At 48.1% G+C, this 17502-nt stretch overlaps 1 protein-coding gene across 1 annotated transcript; it reads right to left on the bottom strand.

Annotated features, from left to right (window-relative positions):
• Positions 1-4014: 4014 nt before the first annotated feature.
• Positions 4015-12397, bottom strand: HRH3 (histamine receptor H3). Its single transcript, XM_078606476.1, has 3 exons — positions 11630-12397; positions 9462-9628; positions 4015-7463 (listed from the first exon to the last, which is right to left on the bottom strand). Exons 1-3 carry the CDS (start codon positions 11955-11957, stop codon positions 6258-6260), a joined length of 1701 nt encoding a protein of 566 aa, XP_078462602.1. The 5' UTR covers positions 11958-12397; the 3' UTR covers positions 4015-6257.
• Positions 12398-17502: the final 5105 nt, after the last annotated feature.

The following is a 17502-nucleotide window of genomic DNA, read 5'->3' on the forward strand; positions in this document are numbered from 1 at the left end:
GAGTTCATTTTTTAAAATGTTTTTCTGCACGCAAGGGCCTCGTATCCATTGTCGCTCGCCTTCCACGTGGGTTCAACAGAGCCCAGATTGTGCAATTGCCATCCTCGCTTCATGCCACGAGTGTTTCGCCGTGCGATTGGTCGGCACGCTGGGGGTTTCGCAATTCACAGGCCGTCGGTTCGGTTCGATGTCCCGACAAGGGGCAGTGGAATCAATGAGACGTTTCTTAAATCCCCCACCGCCCCCCATCCTGGCCAGACGTTAGACGCGGGTTACGCCACAAGTTCGTACATCGGCAGGTCGTGCGTAGTGGGGTAAAGTGTGGGTACCCCCCCACCCCTTCTATTCGCGACGTCTGACCCGGCGTTGAAGAGCAGGCCGATTGCCATTGTGGAGGGACTCTCTAAAAAGCTACTTCTCGCGGAGGTCCTTCTGCAGGCAGTGGCCGTGAGCAAAGCACTTGCAGGTCTGCGCCTTTGTCATTGTTGGTACGTGAATGCGAAAGAGCCCAACGTGGAACCTCCCTGGGGTTTTCTCTTCCACGAGGCTCATGGTCCACCCTGAATCGCGCTGCACTGCACACACCACGGCAGATGCGGATACCTGATGCACAAATGGAACATTTTAATCTCTCCGGTAGCGTGCGACTGTGGTGCCAGGTCCACAGATACGAGGAAGGAGAACATCGCAGCGACGGCATTCCGTCTGACTCGACCACCTGCATGTGAAGTTGTAGTCGCTGCTCCGTGTCTAGAGCACGGTACGGAATATATAACAATGGCATGTTTATTATGAGAGTGATAAAAACCGTATGTTACAACAACAACAACAAAACCACGATTACACCATTGGAACCTCATTTGCCAGTAAAAAATATGATAATCGGTTTTTTACCCTTCTATCTGGCAACAAAACTGACACCTTTTTTTGCAAGGAGTCATGTTTGCATAGACCACAATACCTGCAGTCATAATGCCTTTTGGCGTTATCTGGTCCAACCCATGTGAGACTAAGCTCTAAGGAAAGCTGTCTCGGGTGTGGACCAATCAACTTCAAGGACAGTGCACATTATCAGAGTTGTGTTTTTTGTTTGCATTATGACTGCAGGTATTGTGGTCAATGGAAACATGACTCCTTCTAAAAAAAAGGTGTCAGTTTTGTTGCCAGATAGAAGGGTAAAAAACCAATTATCAAAAACCACGATGTGAAGGCCCACTATCAGACGCAGCTATCGTCAGCAGCTTTCACACCTCCCATGTTGGCTGACGACTGTGGAATCGACGAGCAACGCGAGAGAAGAGGACTGCGACAAATGGCAGCGATAGTGACAAAAGGCAAACGCTGTCGTGAGTTCTAACGAGGTTGAGGCAGCCATTGGCTGCTGCGTCAATAATGATCCACAACATTTCGATTTAAAGCTTTCGTGACTGCAGGGATTCATCTTCTTGGTTCTTTCGGTAAAGTCACGTAGAATGGAAATAATAAAATAATGAAAATAAAACATAATAAAATAAAATAATATAATATAATAAAATAAATTAATTTGTTGTTTTTTTATTTCATTATTTCCATTCTACGTGACTTTACCGAAAGAACCAAGAAAATGAATCCACAACATCACAACGCTCGGCACGATGCAGCCGCTGGCAGTCGTCCCCAACAGCTGTGTGCAGAATGTTCGCAGGGTTGCTGACGTCTTCACGGCTTGCACGGAACGCTGAGATGTTCTGTGTGTGTGTGTGCGCGCATACATATAATCGTGATTTGTTTATGGCCTGCACACATTTTACGACTCTTTAATTGCCTCTCCAGCCAGCGGAAAGTGCTTGAATTTAATAAATAAAAAACATCACGGTACAGAATATATAACAATGGCATGTTTATTATGAGAGTAAAAAAAAAGACCGTATGTTACAACAACAAAAAACCACGATGTGGTGACGCACAATCAGGCGCAGCTATTTTCAGCAGCTTTCATATCCCCCATGTTGGCTGACTGTGGAATCCACAGACAACGCTTAGGTGGATCACACAAAACGCTGCGACTCTCCACCTTCAGCCGTGCATCAAGGTCGCCCCTTTTAGCCCGAATCGTCAAGGAGAAGGTGACCCCATCGAGTGTGGACTAATCTCCGTCTGCCCCATCCGTAGAGGCTAAAGCATCGCACCCTTTGCACGCGTAGGATTTTTTTCTTCTCTTGGTGATCAGGTTTTGTTTTTTTTACCCACACGCATAAAAAAAACGCAAGAATTGGTGGTTAAAAAAAACACATCTCGATATAAAACCGTGCAGTGCACGACCCCACGGTGAAAAGTCCTTGGACTCAGTTTGCCTCCCTGGGTAAAGGAGTAATTAATTAAGAGAGCCTTACAAAAAAGAAAGAAAAACACATAATCGGTTGATGTTTTGGAAAAGGTTCTCTTGCAGATATATTTCTGTTGGATACATATGTATTGTGTGTGTTTTAAATCAGAGTGAATAACGATGCCCTTTGTTTATACAGGGAAGCCTCACACAGGGCCGCGTGCTGCTAATGAGTGTTTTGGAAGTGCAGGGGGGAATTGGATTAGCTGCTGAAAACCAATGCACATGACGGCACTACGCTCAAAGCTACGCACAGATAGAATCACGCATCCATTGTTGTACTGCCATCTCCTTTCGCGCCTCCAATCATCACGGTTGGCTAGTCACGGTGCGAAACCAGTTCAATATACATACATACATACTCCTTGCCACCTCATAGCCTAAGCCAATGGTACTTAACCTGGGGTGCGCGTAGTTCCTGGGGGTGCGAGATGGCCTTACTGGGGGTGCGAGACGTGGCCAGATTGTTTTTTTTAGAAGGTGAATCATCAACAACACAAATTAACCACGGGTACGTAAATACAACAACTTTGTTTCATCAAACAGATGTTGTTTATTAACATTATACAAAATTACGATTCAGAACCAAAGGGGTTGCAGGCTGCAGTAAAGATTAAGAACCACTGGCCTAAGCCGTCAACGCCTTGGTATTTACAGGCAGTCTCCCATACAAGCGTAGTAACGACTTGACACACTTCTCTTGAGATGGCACTTTATTGAAGACACGGTCTACTTGACATCATGCGGAGACCCCCCACTGCGACAGCCCCGAGTCTCCCGCGCATCTTCCTTTTATATACCGACACGAGGCCACGCCCCCCTTCTCGAACCTTCTCGCTGACTCTGGACGCTCACTCCACCGGCAGACTCCACCGTCCTCTTCCGTCGCCTGACCACGCTCCCTTCTCGAACATTCCCGAAGCCACCAGTCCCTTCGCACTCACAACTGACACCCCCTGTCATTACCTCCCGTGACCACTAGTGCATTCGTACTGTAGACTGCCTCCCCTGTCATTACCTCCCGTGGCCACTAGTGCATTCGTTCTGTAGGCTGACTCCCCTGTCATTACATCCCGTGGCCACTAGTCCACTCACACCGTATGTACGCTCGACTGTCATTATACAAGCGCTAACCAGGATCAAGTCTTGCTAAGCTGCCGATATTTGAAGAGATCTTGTTCATTCAGCGTGGCTTTGTTGCTCGGATGAAGGCGATGAGTGTATTCGATGTGCTTATACATCACTGCAAACACGGCCCCTTGATGTGCTATGTGCTATTGTCGAACGCTCCACTGTCTTCAATTAAGGGGAGTGCTCGTTTTGTATTGCATCCAAGCATCCGCCTGCCCATCTGCTGTCCGAGATGGCATCGTTCTCTTTGCACATTTAAAACTATATACATATATACAGCACATGTGTGTGTCCTGTTGAGGTTAGTCTGCAAGCACATGACCTGACCTAATGTACAGGCAGCGTTAAAAGATGTTCTTTTAAAAATTGTGCGGTTTTTATAGTTTGTTGACTCATCTTCAACCGCTCTTGCGTGCCACTCATATGGGATAATCGTCATCTAATGCGCAGTGCATTTGAGCCCGAGTGTGTTACCGTGAGCCCATCATAGTTCATTGCCAAGGAGATGATGATGATGATGGGCATCCGTGTGCTTCCAGGGGGGTGTAAAGCGTCTCTTATCTTGTATACACAACGCTGGCCTGGAACGGTGGCGCCACCGTTAACGCACTGCTCCGCCGTGTACCCCGTGACCTTGCTGTTAATGATTCCCAGCCACGGTCAGAACATTCGGTGGTGATCGATATCTAAAGCGGTCCTAGTCCACCATCTGCTTCACAAGCAACCATCCGCAGCGTGGTGAAATATGGTCAAACAACCCCCAAGATCGACGCGGAGAGGCCTTTATCCTTTGGTGGATTGACAGAGGGCTGCACGTTGTGATTGGTTTTATTTTTAAAAAAAAAACGAGGCATGCCACTATTCCCACTCCTCTGTTAAGTTTACAATTTGGGATTCCATTGGTCAATTGGTCCATTTTTATTTTAAAATTGTGTGAAATGTAGCGCCTCCAGTGGCCGCACATGACTACAACATATTAAAATACGTATTTATTCTCACAGGACAGGATTCGATGATGCATATGTTCAGTTCAGTTCATGTATTAGGTATAGCCCTGTGAGCCATGCGGCTCTTGAATCGGGTGCAACCGCAACAAACAAAAACAAGAAACATCTTAAAGTGACTACGCGGAACAGAAAAATCCAGGAAAAAACAGTAAAATATTCCAGAAAAAAGCACCGTATATCAACGCTGTGTGCAAAAATCCCAGTGGGATGCAAGTCAAACAATAACAACCATAAGACAATTCATAATAAAGTTATCAGGCTAACTCTATACCACAACAAACAAACATGGCTAAACCAAAACGTGTTCCAAATCACCAAAATAAAGCAATAAAAACAATGTAACAGTGATCATAGGAACTGTGATTCAAATTTAACAATAAACAATATCCATAACATGTACGACCAAACTTTACGGCCATAGCTGGCAGCATGACTCACTCCATAACAGCAGGAGTATCAGTAGGAGTATCAGAAAATGTCAATGCACCTTTAAAGATCAGCGCACTATAACACAAACTCAAGATCATACTTTGCAGCGGTCATCCGGAGCGATGCATTTGATTTCAGGCCACTGAATAGCAGAGGTGGGACAAAGTCATTGTTATGCAAGTCCAAGTCGAGTCGCAAGTCATCAAATTCATGACTCGAGTCTGACTCGAGTCCAAGTCACATGACTCGAGTCCACATCTCATAGGTGGGACAAAGTCATTGTTATGCAAGTCCAAGTCGAGTCGCAAGTCATCAAATTCATGACTCGAGTCTGACTCGAGTCCAAGTCACATGACTCGAGTCCACACCTCTGCTGAATAGCAGTGGCAGCTGGGGGTGTACAACTCCTCTAGAGCAGTTTTGAGTGAAGATCTCACAGGTAGTGATCCAAGTTGCAGTTTATTGGCGATAGCATTCCAGACCCTCAAGTCATCAATAGCAAAGGCCCTTCCTCCAGTATTTGTACGGCAATAAGGAACGTGAAGCTGCTAAATGAGCGAAGACCTTCGGTCACATTTGTTCTTCGAAACAGTAAGGAGATCCAGCAGGTAGTCTGCGGATTTTTTTGTAAGTACATCGTGAATAAATAAGTATGTTGCGACTGTTATGATCGCATTTGTGATAGCTGAGTCGACGCATCGTTATACGCAAACTACACGCCCGGGTCATCTATCCTGGGCCGTCTGACAAAACATCTGACGTTTAAAGATTTTGTTCATACAACAACAAAAAACCCACAACCAGGTCGTGACTTTAACGTTTCATCGGCCACGCTCTGTCCGCTGCTGAATGGAGGCCTCACCGAGCAGCGTGCCCATCTCTCGCGCTCTTTCAATGATAGAAATCCATCTCGGAGTGCCCGACCGTCTTTGCATCTCCAGTAGCGATGTTTACACACTGCAACAGGTACTTATTTGAGGCTGAGTCAACCTAGGAGAGGCCCGAATCGTCACTGATGTTCGCCGTGAGGGGGATTCCAACTGTCGTCGCCGGGTTCGTAGCGCAGCGCGTTCACCAACGCGCCACCATCCCCTCCATCACGTGAGACGCACGTGACACTAATCTCGTTGTCCGTCACGTGGGGGACGTGTTTATCAATCATCGGGCACGTGCAGCGTGGGCAAGACTTTAGCTCGCACTTAAATCACACATGTCCTGTCGGAAAACGCGCGGTAAGGAAACAAAAACCCCGAACCGCGAGGATTTGTAAATGGGAACGGGCGTGACGCGTTCGGCCCCGCAGACAACAAATAAAGCCAGCCGGCTCATCCCACTCGGCACCGCATGCGAGCCACCACCTGCGGCTCCACCTTGAACTTGCGCTGGCACAGAATGCGCAGGAACGCGCGCTTGAAGCGCACGTGGCACAGCGGGTACAGGACAGGGTTCACGGCCGAGTTGAGCCACAGGAGCCAGAAGGAGAACTCGTAGAGGCGGTCGTCCACGCACCGGCTGCGGCACGCGGCGCGGATGATCATGAGCAGCGTGTAGGGCGCCCAGCACATGGCGAACACGCACACGATGATGGCCAGGGACTTGGCCACGCGCTTGTCGCGCGACAGGCGCACGCTGGCATCGGCGGAATGCGGGAGCCGCGGTCGGGTCGCGCCGTACCTTCTCTGCTCCGCGCACAGGCCGGGGAAATCCCCTCCCGGGACGAGGCCCCGGTCCTTCTCTTCGAGCCCCTGAAGCCCCGACAGAGGTTCCCGATTGACGCACAGCCCGACCACATTGGCACGAGGTTTACCCAGGCGTGCCACTCTCCCTGCTGCTGATGACGCTACCGAAGCTGCCGCTGACGAGGACGCCTCTCCTCGGCGTGCGCAAATCGTTCTCCTCGTTTGTGCCAAACTCAGGGACACGTCCACCGGACACTCCTTACGAGGAGCGTCGCCCTTCGACGGCCGATCTCCCGCGAGCGAGAGCACCTCGGGCGTCCACGTGGCGCGACGTGGACCCGCGCTGCCACCGCGCCTCGCGTGCCGCTTGCGCGGGGAGAAATCCGCCGCCGCCGCCCTCTGGACTCTCTGATCCGCGGGACTCTCTTGGACGAAAAACACCGCGCTGGTGTGGACTCCGGCACCACGGGGGAAGCCCTCGTCCGGCCGATCGCGGCCGGGACACCGGGCCGAGGTGGCGGCGACGGTGGCGGCGGCGAGTGCTGCTGCCTCGTCGCACCGGTTGGGTCTCGGCGTGTTCCTCCTCCTCCTCCTGATGTTCGAGTAGATCATGAGGTTGAAGTAGGCGACGCTCAGGAGCGGCGTGAAGAACTCGAAGGTGGAGGCGACGATGAGGAAGTACCAGTTGTAGTAGAACTCCGCGTAGCACTCGCCCTGCGGCACGACGCTGCGGCCAGCCACGTGTTCCCACGCGATGATGGCCGGGCCGTACAGAAGGAAGGCGGCCAGCCACACCGCCAGCATCTTGAGCACGGCGCGCCTGGGCATGCACTGCTGGGCCCTGTAACTCACCTGTGGCACCGTCACGGGGGGGGGTGCACAGAACAATAAACACGCGGCCGTTACAAAGGCCGGCACGCCGCGCGTTATTTGCATTGTTGCGATTTGCGTGGCGTGCGGTCGTGCAACTTGGGAGTACAAACGTGGGTTACCGCCGTCTTCCTAAATCAAACTAGACTCTTCTATTTAAAGCGTTCGTGACTGCAGGGATTCATCATCTTGGTTCTTTCGGTAAAGTCACGTAGAATGGAAACAATAAAAATAATAAAATAAAACATAATAAAATAATTCTCACGACGTTTCGGCCACAACACAAGCAGCCGTCATCAGGTGAAGACCACGTCTGTCGGGGAGACAGCGTCTGACGCTGTTTCCATTCTACGTGACTTTACCGAAAGAACCAAGAACATAGACTCTTCTACTAAACAGTTTTTTTGTTTATTCCAGCAGGCAAGGCGCACTGAGCTATTTCGGCTCTTTTAACAGAAGCGACTTGGCCACAAATGACAGCTCATCGAAGTGGCTTGCCACGTGGAAATGTACCGTCAGCCACATACTCCAAACGCGTGGTGATTCTAAGTGTGAAACGCAAAATCCAAACGCACAGGCATCGGGGTGCATGAGATCGGACTCACGACCTCCTGTATGCCAGGCGAGGTAGTTAACATCTCGCCACCGTGGCGCCCTCAATCATTTGCAGCTCTTTGTCGAGCTACTGTTGGAGGAAGGCCTCTTTCCGCGCCGTGCCGGTAACGGGGTTATTTATCAAATACTTCACCACACGTAGGCTTTCGCGACCAATATTATTCATAATCAACGTTTTTGGGTTTAGATCGCGTTATTTATAAACGTGTCGTAACCCTCCACCACCCGACACGGCCAATCAGTAAAAAAGTGTCACGTTGACAAAAGATAAAGAGTTCACTGCTTTAGCCCACCGGTGTGTTGAAGCGTGAAACCACAACATTTACAATTTGAGTAGTACGACGTTTCGCTGGTAATTGCATCCAGCATCATCGGGCCGTGGCGGGTGGTGGAGGGTTACGACACATTTATAAATAACGCGATCTAAACTCAAAAACGTTCATTATGAATACTTCACCACGCTGGTAGGTGAAGTTGGGGCCCCCATGCCCGGTTATCATATCACTTGTCCACTAATCTCGTCGGGTATATGAAACCCAAGCAGACTTGGGCACCGGTGTAAAGCACTTTGGTGGGATACTTCTTTAAATGCCAGTTGTGGGCTTGAGCTGCAAGGTGAAGCTGGGGATAGCAGAAGATCGGATCCCCAATTCACCACGTCTCTTCTTGATCCCTCTTCTCATTACGCCTCAATCTTACGTCCCAATTTCACTCATTTCTCTACATCTCTGTCCATGGTCCATATTTCTACTGTCGCGAGTTTAAAGACGGACAGTGGGGGATGAAAAAACCCGAATTGCTTCTCAGTCCCCACAGGCTGGCCAACGCCAAAGATCCCCCGTGTAGCCTTAACAGAATGTAGGGGCAAGTGCTGTTAGCGAGCACCTATGAAGGGCGGCACGGCACACGAGGGGGTGGGTGGCCAGCACCACGCCCCGGCCGCCTTTGTCTCCCCAGTGGCGATGTTTACACATCACAGCAAGTACTCATTTGAGGCTGAGTCGACCTAGGGGATGCCCACGACTGGTTAAAATAATCGCCACTTGTGTTGGCCGTGAGCGGGAATCGAACTCGGGACCCCGGATTCCGTAGCGCAGCGCGGATAACCGCTACACTACCGCTCCCCGAATTTCTGCTCAAGATCCCCAGAGCCGGGCAGTCATCACTACCACCACCACTACCACCACCACTACCACCACCACCACTACCACCACCATTACCACCACCACTACCACCACTACCACCACCACTACCACCACTACCACTACCACCACCACTACCACCACCACTACCACCACTACCACCACCACTACAATCCACCACTACCACCACCACTACCACCACCACGGTGTGCACGTAACGCACCGCCCTGGTGACGGAGAGAAATCTGTCGAAGCTGATGAGCACGATGTTGAAGACGGACGCGGTGCACAGGAGGTAGTCCATGACGAGCCACAGCTTGCAGAGGCCTCGGCCAAGGCGCCACTCGCCCGTGAGAACGTAGGGCACGTACAGGGGGATACAGAAGCCTCCTGGAGCAACGGAACGATGGGGGAGGGGCGAAGGGGGCGGGGAGCGGTGACATGGCAGTTCGAGCACAGAGGCCGCCCTGGTTTATAGTGGGGATGTATGAAGCAAAAGTACGCACCGCCCCGATCGACGACACACCATCTATGACGATCCAAATGTTTAAGTTATAACGACTTGAAAATACCTAATTGGGTTAAGTAGTCCCCATTGAACATACAACGTTGGGACAACGTTTGCACTTGGAAGCCCCGTTCCAGCGTTCCACGTGTACTGGGTCTTCCCCAGGCTGAGCAGCCAGCAGCATAGCGGCTCCCGTAATCACTTGCTCAACAACGCAACTACAAATTGTATTTCTAGAGCATCTAAGGGGGTGGAGTGGTGGCGCAGTGGTTTGTGCGCTGTGCCATGAAACCCGCTCGCTGCGCGACCTACAAGGCCACCTGAGGCCGATTTCCAGCCGTGCCTAAAATTCCTTGGGATTGATATCCACAATGGGTGTCTAGTCGCCTGCTGTACCAAGCTGCACTGACCAGCATGGTCGAGGTATGGTCACGAAGCATGCAGCATCGCCCTCCGCTGTGAAACAGATCACCTTGCTGAGAGCCTTGCGCTCCAAGTGTGGCGTCATTTAAGAAATGTACTTTTGATTTGACTCGATAACGATTCGCATTAATGGGGTGCGTACATGATTTAGTAACTTTAATTGCCTTAACATCTCATTCCCATCTCAAACGTTCCACCCCCCCCGCCCCGTGGCATATGCCCTTGTTTTGAACAGGGTGTATGTGTATATGCAGCACCAGCCTGCAAGTGGATAGGAAATATTACCGTTGGGTTTTACTCAATTCAGTAATTTGCGAGTAATTGGTCAAATTTGGACTTTCGAGTGTGTTTTTGTTTAAGAAGTACACGCGACCAATCCCGCTCAGGTTAGTAGCTCAGTTGCGCACACTGGGACAATGACAACTTTCCACCCACACGGAGATTTTTACTCTCTCTCTGTCACGACACTATCGCTGTCGTGACAGCAGACAACAACATGGCATTAAGAAGTCTGAATAATAATCAGGCGTCAGTTGTGGGAAACACGAATCACAAAATTTAAATGATGTCCCCATTCATGTTGATTCAGTCTCTTCGCTTAAACAAATTAAAAGTATTTTTGACACGACCTCATTCGTCCATTGGCTTTCTGGGAGTCATAATTTCAGAAGCATGTATTGATTCGGTACAAGCAAACTCAGGACTGGTGATAAGACACTGTATGGATATCTGAACCAGCGATCCTGCACGACCCTTGCTGCTGCTCCCTCCACTCACTAACATCATCTTCCCTTTAAACAACAAAAGTGCCGGGCACCTGTAAGCGCTGTGGTTCATCATGCGTGGTAAGTGTAACATTTGATGTTTAATTACTTTATTGAAAAAAATTTATTTGTATTTTTAACGTTAAAAAAAGCTGTTCAAGGAAGGAAAATGTTGGGGGCTAAAATGTAGTTCAGCCTTGAACATGGGGAGTGAGTCAATGGCACAACCACGATTGTTTAACGAGTTTTCGTTTACAGAGCAATTTCGCAGAACGTATCTCGCTCGTTAAGCGAGACACGCCTATATGAAAGTAATTACGCCAATTACTCAACAACAAAAACACGTGACACAGCATCTGCGTAATTAATAACTGCTACGAATTTACAATTCTGACCATTGAATTTGTTATTTCATCGTCAGAAATTTTCATAATGAAAAAAATCATGAAAATACATGAGCAACGATCATCCGTATACAACGATGTCTTTCAAAACGGACGATTCGGAATATCACCACAAGCATCCCTGCACCACCCCCCCTCTACCACAGCGGAGCAGCGGGCGAGGGTCGGCAGCTGGAGACTTTTTTTCCCCCCAGAACTCATTCCCCGGGGCAGCCTCCTGCTCGCGTCAATTCCCTAGCGAACAAAAAAAGGCATAGCCAAAGGAGGTTGTTTTGTGTTTTGTTTAACGAACCCACGAGCAAGTCGGCGATGGCCAGGTTGAGGAAGAAGAAGTTGGCGTGGGTGCGCAGTCCCCGGTCCACCGCGAAGGCGAGGATGACGAACGCGTTGCCCACCACCGTGGCGAGCATCAGCACCACCATGAGCGCCGTGAGAAGGGCCTCCTGTCCCGGGGTCCAGGACGAACCGGGCGGCCACGGCAGGGCCATTCCGCGGCCTCCGGCGACGTGGACCTGCGAGGCGGCAGACCCGGGGCTTCCTCCGCTCTCGTTGGGGAGGCCGCCGCTATCGGGTGGCCATGGCCACGATTGGGGCCCCGCGTCCTGCGAGCCGTTTCGCATCGTCGGCAGGCGGCGGTGACTGGCAGCGAGCGATCAGTGAGCCGCTGCTGTCATGTGCGATGCCGCGCGGAGAACCTTCGCCGTCGGTGTGAGCTGGGCTTAGCTCGAGAGCTGTACTCGGACCAGAGGCTTAGCTAGAGAGCTGTACTAGAACTGAAGTGATGTCGTGAGAATTATTTTATTATGTTTTATTTTTATTATTTTCCTTCTACGTGACTTTACCGAAAGAACCAAGAAGATAAAGTGATGTACTAGAACCCAGAGGCTTAGCTCGAGAGCTGTACTCGGACCCAGAGGCTTAGCTAGAGCGCTGTACTCGGACCAGAGGCTAGCTAGAGAGCTGTACTCGGACCAGAGGTTGAGCTATAGAGCTGTACTCAGACCAGAGGCTTAGCTAGAGAGCTGTACTCGGACCAAAGTTTGAGCTATAGAGCTGTACTCAGACCAGAGGTTTAGCTATAGAGCGGTACTCGGACCCAGAGGCTTAGCTAGAGAGCTGTACTAGAACTAAAGTGATGTACTAGAACCCAGAGCCTTAGCTAGAGAGCTATACTGGGACCCCATGCTTCGCTATAGAGTTGATCTGGATCTATAGAGCTGTACTGGAACCAGAGGGTTAACCATAGAGCTGTACAGGAGCTAAAGGGTTAGTTATAGAGCTGTACCAGAACCAGAGGGTTAACTATAGGGCTGTACTGCCACCAGATGGTTAGTTATAGAGTTGTGCCTGAACCAGGGGGGTTAGCGAAAGAGCTGTACTAAAACTAGAGGGCTGTACTGGAACCAGAAGGTCAGATACAGAGCGGTACAGGAACACATCGAGGTGCAGCTACAACCTTGGCTGTAGAGTGGCATGCTGGAGAGAGATACATCGACAATGTATTGCAGAGCAGAGCTGAAACTGACTGAACAGCAGAGAGCTTGATGTTGATATCTGTCGTCTGCAATAAGAACAGCACCTTGACAAATACGATGCGACTCGGAAATCATTAATCCAGCACTGCGCGGCTGTTAAAGTGCCAAACTGAACTTCAGTCGCATTTCGTGTATCATTTTATAAGCGCGTACTTTTTTGTTAAAGAACAAATGGAACGTGTGTGTGGTTGTTGTTTTATTTACCCAGCTTTTATATTACCAGAGTAAACGCTGCGATGAGCTGTTATAAAGCTGTAAATGCTGCTGTTAAGCCACCTTGTTTCACGGCAATAACAAACTTTCAAATGAGTGTCCGCTTGAGTTTTGACGACACATAAGCCCTAAAAATGCACACCTATAAAAGCCCACAATTGCTGGCAGGATAATGTTAAACGTACACTACAATTCTGCTCGTTGCTACTCTGTCCGAGACGTCTGGGCAGCATGCAAGAAAGGGCCAAATTCCCTCCCTGTGGAGGAGTTCTTTGGGAGTCCTTCCCTCAGCAGTGTCGTCTACTGGAAATTGCAGAGCTGCGCCTTCACCTTCGCGACTTATAATGCATCGCATATGTCAAATAATACGATGCATTGTCAAACACAGCGCTCCGTGATCGCATGTTGTAATAAGTAACAACTAAACGCGCTCGCAAAATTTTCCTAGGTTCTATTGAAAACAAAATCAATATTCAAAGAATTGCATTGCAAATAAAATGAATAAAAGACTTTAAAACATACAATTAAAATTTTTGTTGTTGTGAATATCGAACAACGGCGGAGCGCAGGTTTGACCGAACGCAATCGCTCAGCAGAGCCTTCGAGTAATACGCTCGCCTTCTCTAAAGTGTCCTCTGTCAAGGTCCCCCTTATATACTCCGTGCGACTGTGTGTGTGTGGTTGTGCATGAGAGCGAGTCACAGTCTGTTCTTTGGAACCACTCATGGCCCATCGGCGCTCGCGTGGATAGGCTGCGCTCATTCAGCGCACATGGTATTAAGATAATGCGCACACTTGTCCAATGTTACATTTCTATACGTCGCCGAGATGCATGCAGTGGTTCTGCAATAACAACAAAATGCTGCACAGGCAATGCATGTCATGCATAACTCCCAGGGTACGTTAATATAGAGTTATTATGGATAGGCGAACGAGAGTAGAACCTTACACTGATTATCCATAGCCAGCCAACAAAATATTATCGAGTGAAAAATAAAGCCCTGGAAAGAGGACATTCTAACACCAGGTTTGCACAAGCAGCGAGGATAGAGGGAAAATATTGGATTTTACTACAATCTCCAAACACATTTAAACATCCATAATAGAGTCTTTTTGGGTTATATCGCGTAAATATATAAATGTCGTTAAAACCCGCCACCACCCGACACAGCCAACTAGTAAGGGTTGTCACGTAAACAGAACGTGCTAATTCGTCACTAGTACAGCACTAGTGTATAGTGTAGTGTATAGTGTAGTGTATAGTAGTGTATAGTGTAGTGTATAGTGTAGTGTATAGTGTAGTGTGTAGTGTAGTGTATAGTGTAGTGTACTAGTACAGCACTAACAAGTGTGTTGGAGAGCCAAGCCACAACATTTACCATCTGAGAACAACCCTTACTAGTTGGCTGTGTCGGGTGGTGGCGGGTTTTAACGACACATTTATATATTTACGCGATCTAAACCAACACAAAAACCTCTATTATGTATGATATTGGTCGCGAAAGCCTCGGTGTTAAACTGAGATTTAAACATTTAAAAAATATACATGTTTCTCAATTTTATCCCCACTCTGCTTGTCAATCTCCAAACCATCAGACGTAGAATCCACCGGAAGTGGCTATTAGAGAACTGCCTCCTATTCCACGCACTCGGGGTGGCAGCACATATCCCACATTCCCTTTCACAGAGGCGAAAACATAATTTTATTGCTCTCAGAGAAATAATTTAGGCGAACTGAATGCCAACACAAAATGTGATGTATTTTGGGGTGGGGCTTCAGACATTGAGGCCACTTTCAAACCCAGGAATCCCTGCGTTGCCAACTGAATGCTTCCATGCACCTCTCAGTCGTTCTGTCACCTTTCCAATACGTTTTTTTTGTATCCACGTTTGCTTATGCAAGAAAGTTTAGCCGGACGGTGATGAGTTCGTATTGAAATGGCAACACATTTTCGGCATGATGATAATAATGATGATAACGCGCATCTGAATGTAACCCCTAATTGCAGTCATTCTTAAGAATGATGCCCATTTCAGCAAAGCGAAACGATCTGTCGGAATGCAATTTCAGACAGCAGCGCTTTCATCCCACTGAGGGTGCACAGGGAGGATGTTGGGCATAAGTTCGGGACTGATACAAGGACTGGAATTTTACTGCTCGTGAATGCATCATCTTTCTGGCAATCCTGTTGGAACATTTTCATTGTATTAATGCACAGTAATAAAAACAACAGTTGTTCTGTAAAACTATCATTATTAAGAGGTGGCCAAGATGCTCAGAGGTCAGAGTACTGAGCTGGCACCAATGAGTTCCTGGGTATCAAATCCAGTTATTTGTGATTAAAACTGGGTCTTCAAGTGTAGTGGGTGTATTGTCTCAGCCCAGTCACCAATGCCGACTTGCCAAATGTTTTCATGTATCTTTTATTCAATTTAGTCCTCTGCTTAATTTGGCCAAAGATCAGCTCTGAAATTTTGATATTGGTTTGACTGTTGTGTGACAACCATGACTTTCATAGGCAGAGTGGGTGGGAAAGTGCTACCCTCAGTGCGGACCAGAAGTTAATTGAAGAGATATCAAAGGTAGCTCTGCCAAATCCGCTTCCAAAAGGCCATTCTCTGACATGAAGGGTTGCATCTCATAACGAAAGATTAAAATGGACACGTTGTCTATTGACACGATTCCTATCTGGATAAAAGTGAGGACAACTGACGATTTTTTTTTTTACAATATTTATTATATTATTGTCTTGTCAGATAAATATATTTTATAATCATGTTGTGTCTACGCGCCTGGGGGGCCTGTAAATACCAATGTCTAATTTAAAGCTGTGATTAATATTAAGGCAGAGCGGTGGCGGCAGTAATTAGCACATTGTGATATGAACCCGACTGACCTGAGTTTGACTTCCCGGCAGTGATATCGGAACCGATCCTCGTCACCGACCAACTTTACCAAGCCGCACTGAGCCAGTGCAGTGGATTGACAGAGGCGCTGTAAGCTATTATAAATGCACAGCTTGCTATATATTGTTAGGTTTTTTTCGGTAAAGTCACGTAGGTAAAAAAAAAATTATTAGTTTTTTTGCCTACGTGACTTTACCGAAAAAACCTAAGAATATGAATCCTTGCAGTCACGAAAGCTTCAAATCTAGAGCTTGCTATATGTCTCTCTCAGCATTAGGTTCCTCTTAAAATATCCTTCTGTGCCACCATGGGGCACCACGGTAGCGAGATGTTAACTACCTCGCCGGGTATACAGGAGGTCGTGAGTTCGATCCCGACCCTGACGTCTGATGTATATTTGGAGTTTGTAAGTTCTCCTCGTGGTCGTGTGGATTTTTCTCCGGGCCCTCCGGTTTTTCCCACCAGATGTAGAAACGTGCGTTTAGAGAATGTAACTGCTATAAATGTCCAACGTGATAAACCACTTCATTGAGTTATCCTTTGAGGCCAGGTCTCTTCTGACAAAATAAGCCATTAATCTCAGTGCGCTTTACCTGGTAACATCAAACATAGTTTGCATCTCTAGACAGACACCAACCCCGCATGGAAAGCAGACAATCCCAATTCACTAGATCGCCCAAATTACGCCTTGGTTAGAGGGCATTTGTGGGCATGTGGCTGCATGGGCGTGTAACCTCCTTGGTACGACGCCCACCCTCACCTCAATCAAGGCCCACTGGCCCCCCGCATCACCGCACCTCCCCAGCCCCCATCCACTCGCTACCCCGACAGGTTACGAAAGCCATGATGCACATATTGCGTGTCATTGCCTCTAGTCAACGCGGTGTTAGGCATTTGTTTTACATTGTGCATTCGTGCGTTTTGTGCGAGTAAGGCACGTGTTCCGTGTTGTTGTGTCAGTAAGGCATGTTTCATGTTGTGTATTCGTGTTTTGTGCTAATACGGCATTTGTGCCATGTCTATTATAATCCTTTTATAATCTATTCTGTGTTATGGTCCCATTCTACTCTATTAAGGGTCACTGTTTGTGATTTAACAATCATCAAATTCCTCTTCGCTGCTTTCATGCTACCAAAGCCTGTTATGGACATCTTCAATCATTCGTATCATGTTCATTCATTCATTTTCGCATTCTGTTCCTAATGGTTGTATAGAGTTATCCACATTTGATTATTTGTTTGGCATTTCCAGCCATTATTTTCCTGTTTGTCATTTAACACGGTTTTTTATGGTTGCAGATCGTCTTCATTATATATAAAACGTTGCACCGCAATTTTAGTTCACTGTCCATTGCAATGGTAATGGTTCAATTCGTTATTGCAAGGGGTGACATACATTTAATACATTTTCATCATTCATTTTGCTTCTCCTTGGGATTTGAATCTGCTCTGCTCCTTCGAATTAGTCTCAATTTCCCTACTTCCCAGACTCGATTCTTTGATGCAAGTCT

The sequence above is a fragment of the Lampetra planeri genome, chromosome 26, assembly GCF_965212315.1.
Source record: "Lampetra planeri chromosome 26, kcLamPlan1.2.h2, whole genome shotgun sequence".
Taxonomy (NCBI): Eukaryota; Metazoa; Chordata; class Hyperoartia; order Petromyzontiformes; family Petromyzontidae; genus Lampetra; species Lampetra planeri.

Bases quoted from the DNA above. Each gene is read 5' to 3' on its own strand.
- HRH3 (XM_078606476.1), bottom strand. From the start codon at position 11,957: ATGCGAAACGGCTCGCAGGACGCGGGGCCCCAATCGTGGCCATGGCCA. The intron at 9,629-11,629 runs GTTCGTTAAACA...CCGTTGCTCCAG, and splicing joins CATCGCCGACTTGCTCGTGG to GAGGCTTCTGTATCCCCCTG. The intron at 7,464-9,461 runs GTGCGTTACGTG...ACGGTGCCACAG, and splicing joins TTCTCTCCGTCACCAGGGCG to GTGAGTTACAGGGCCCAGCA.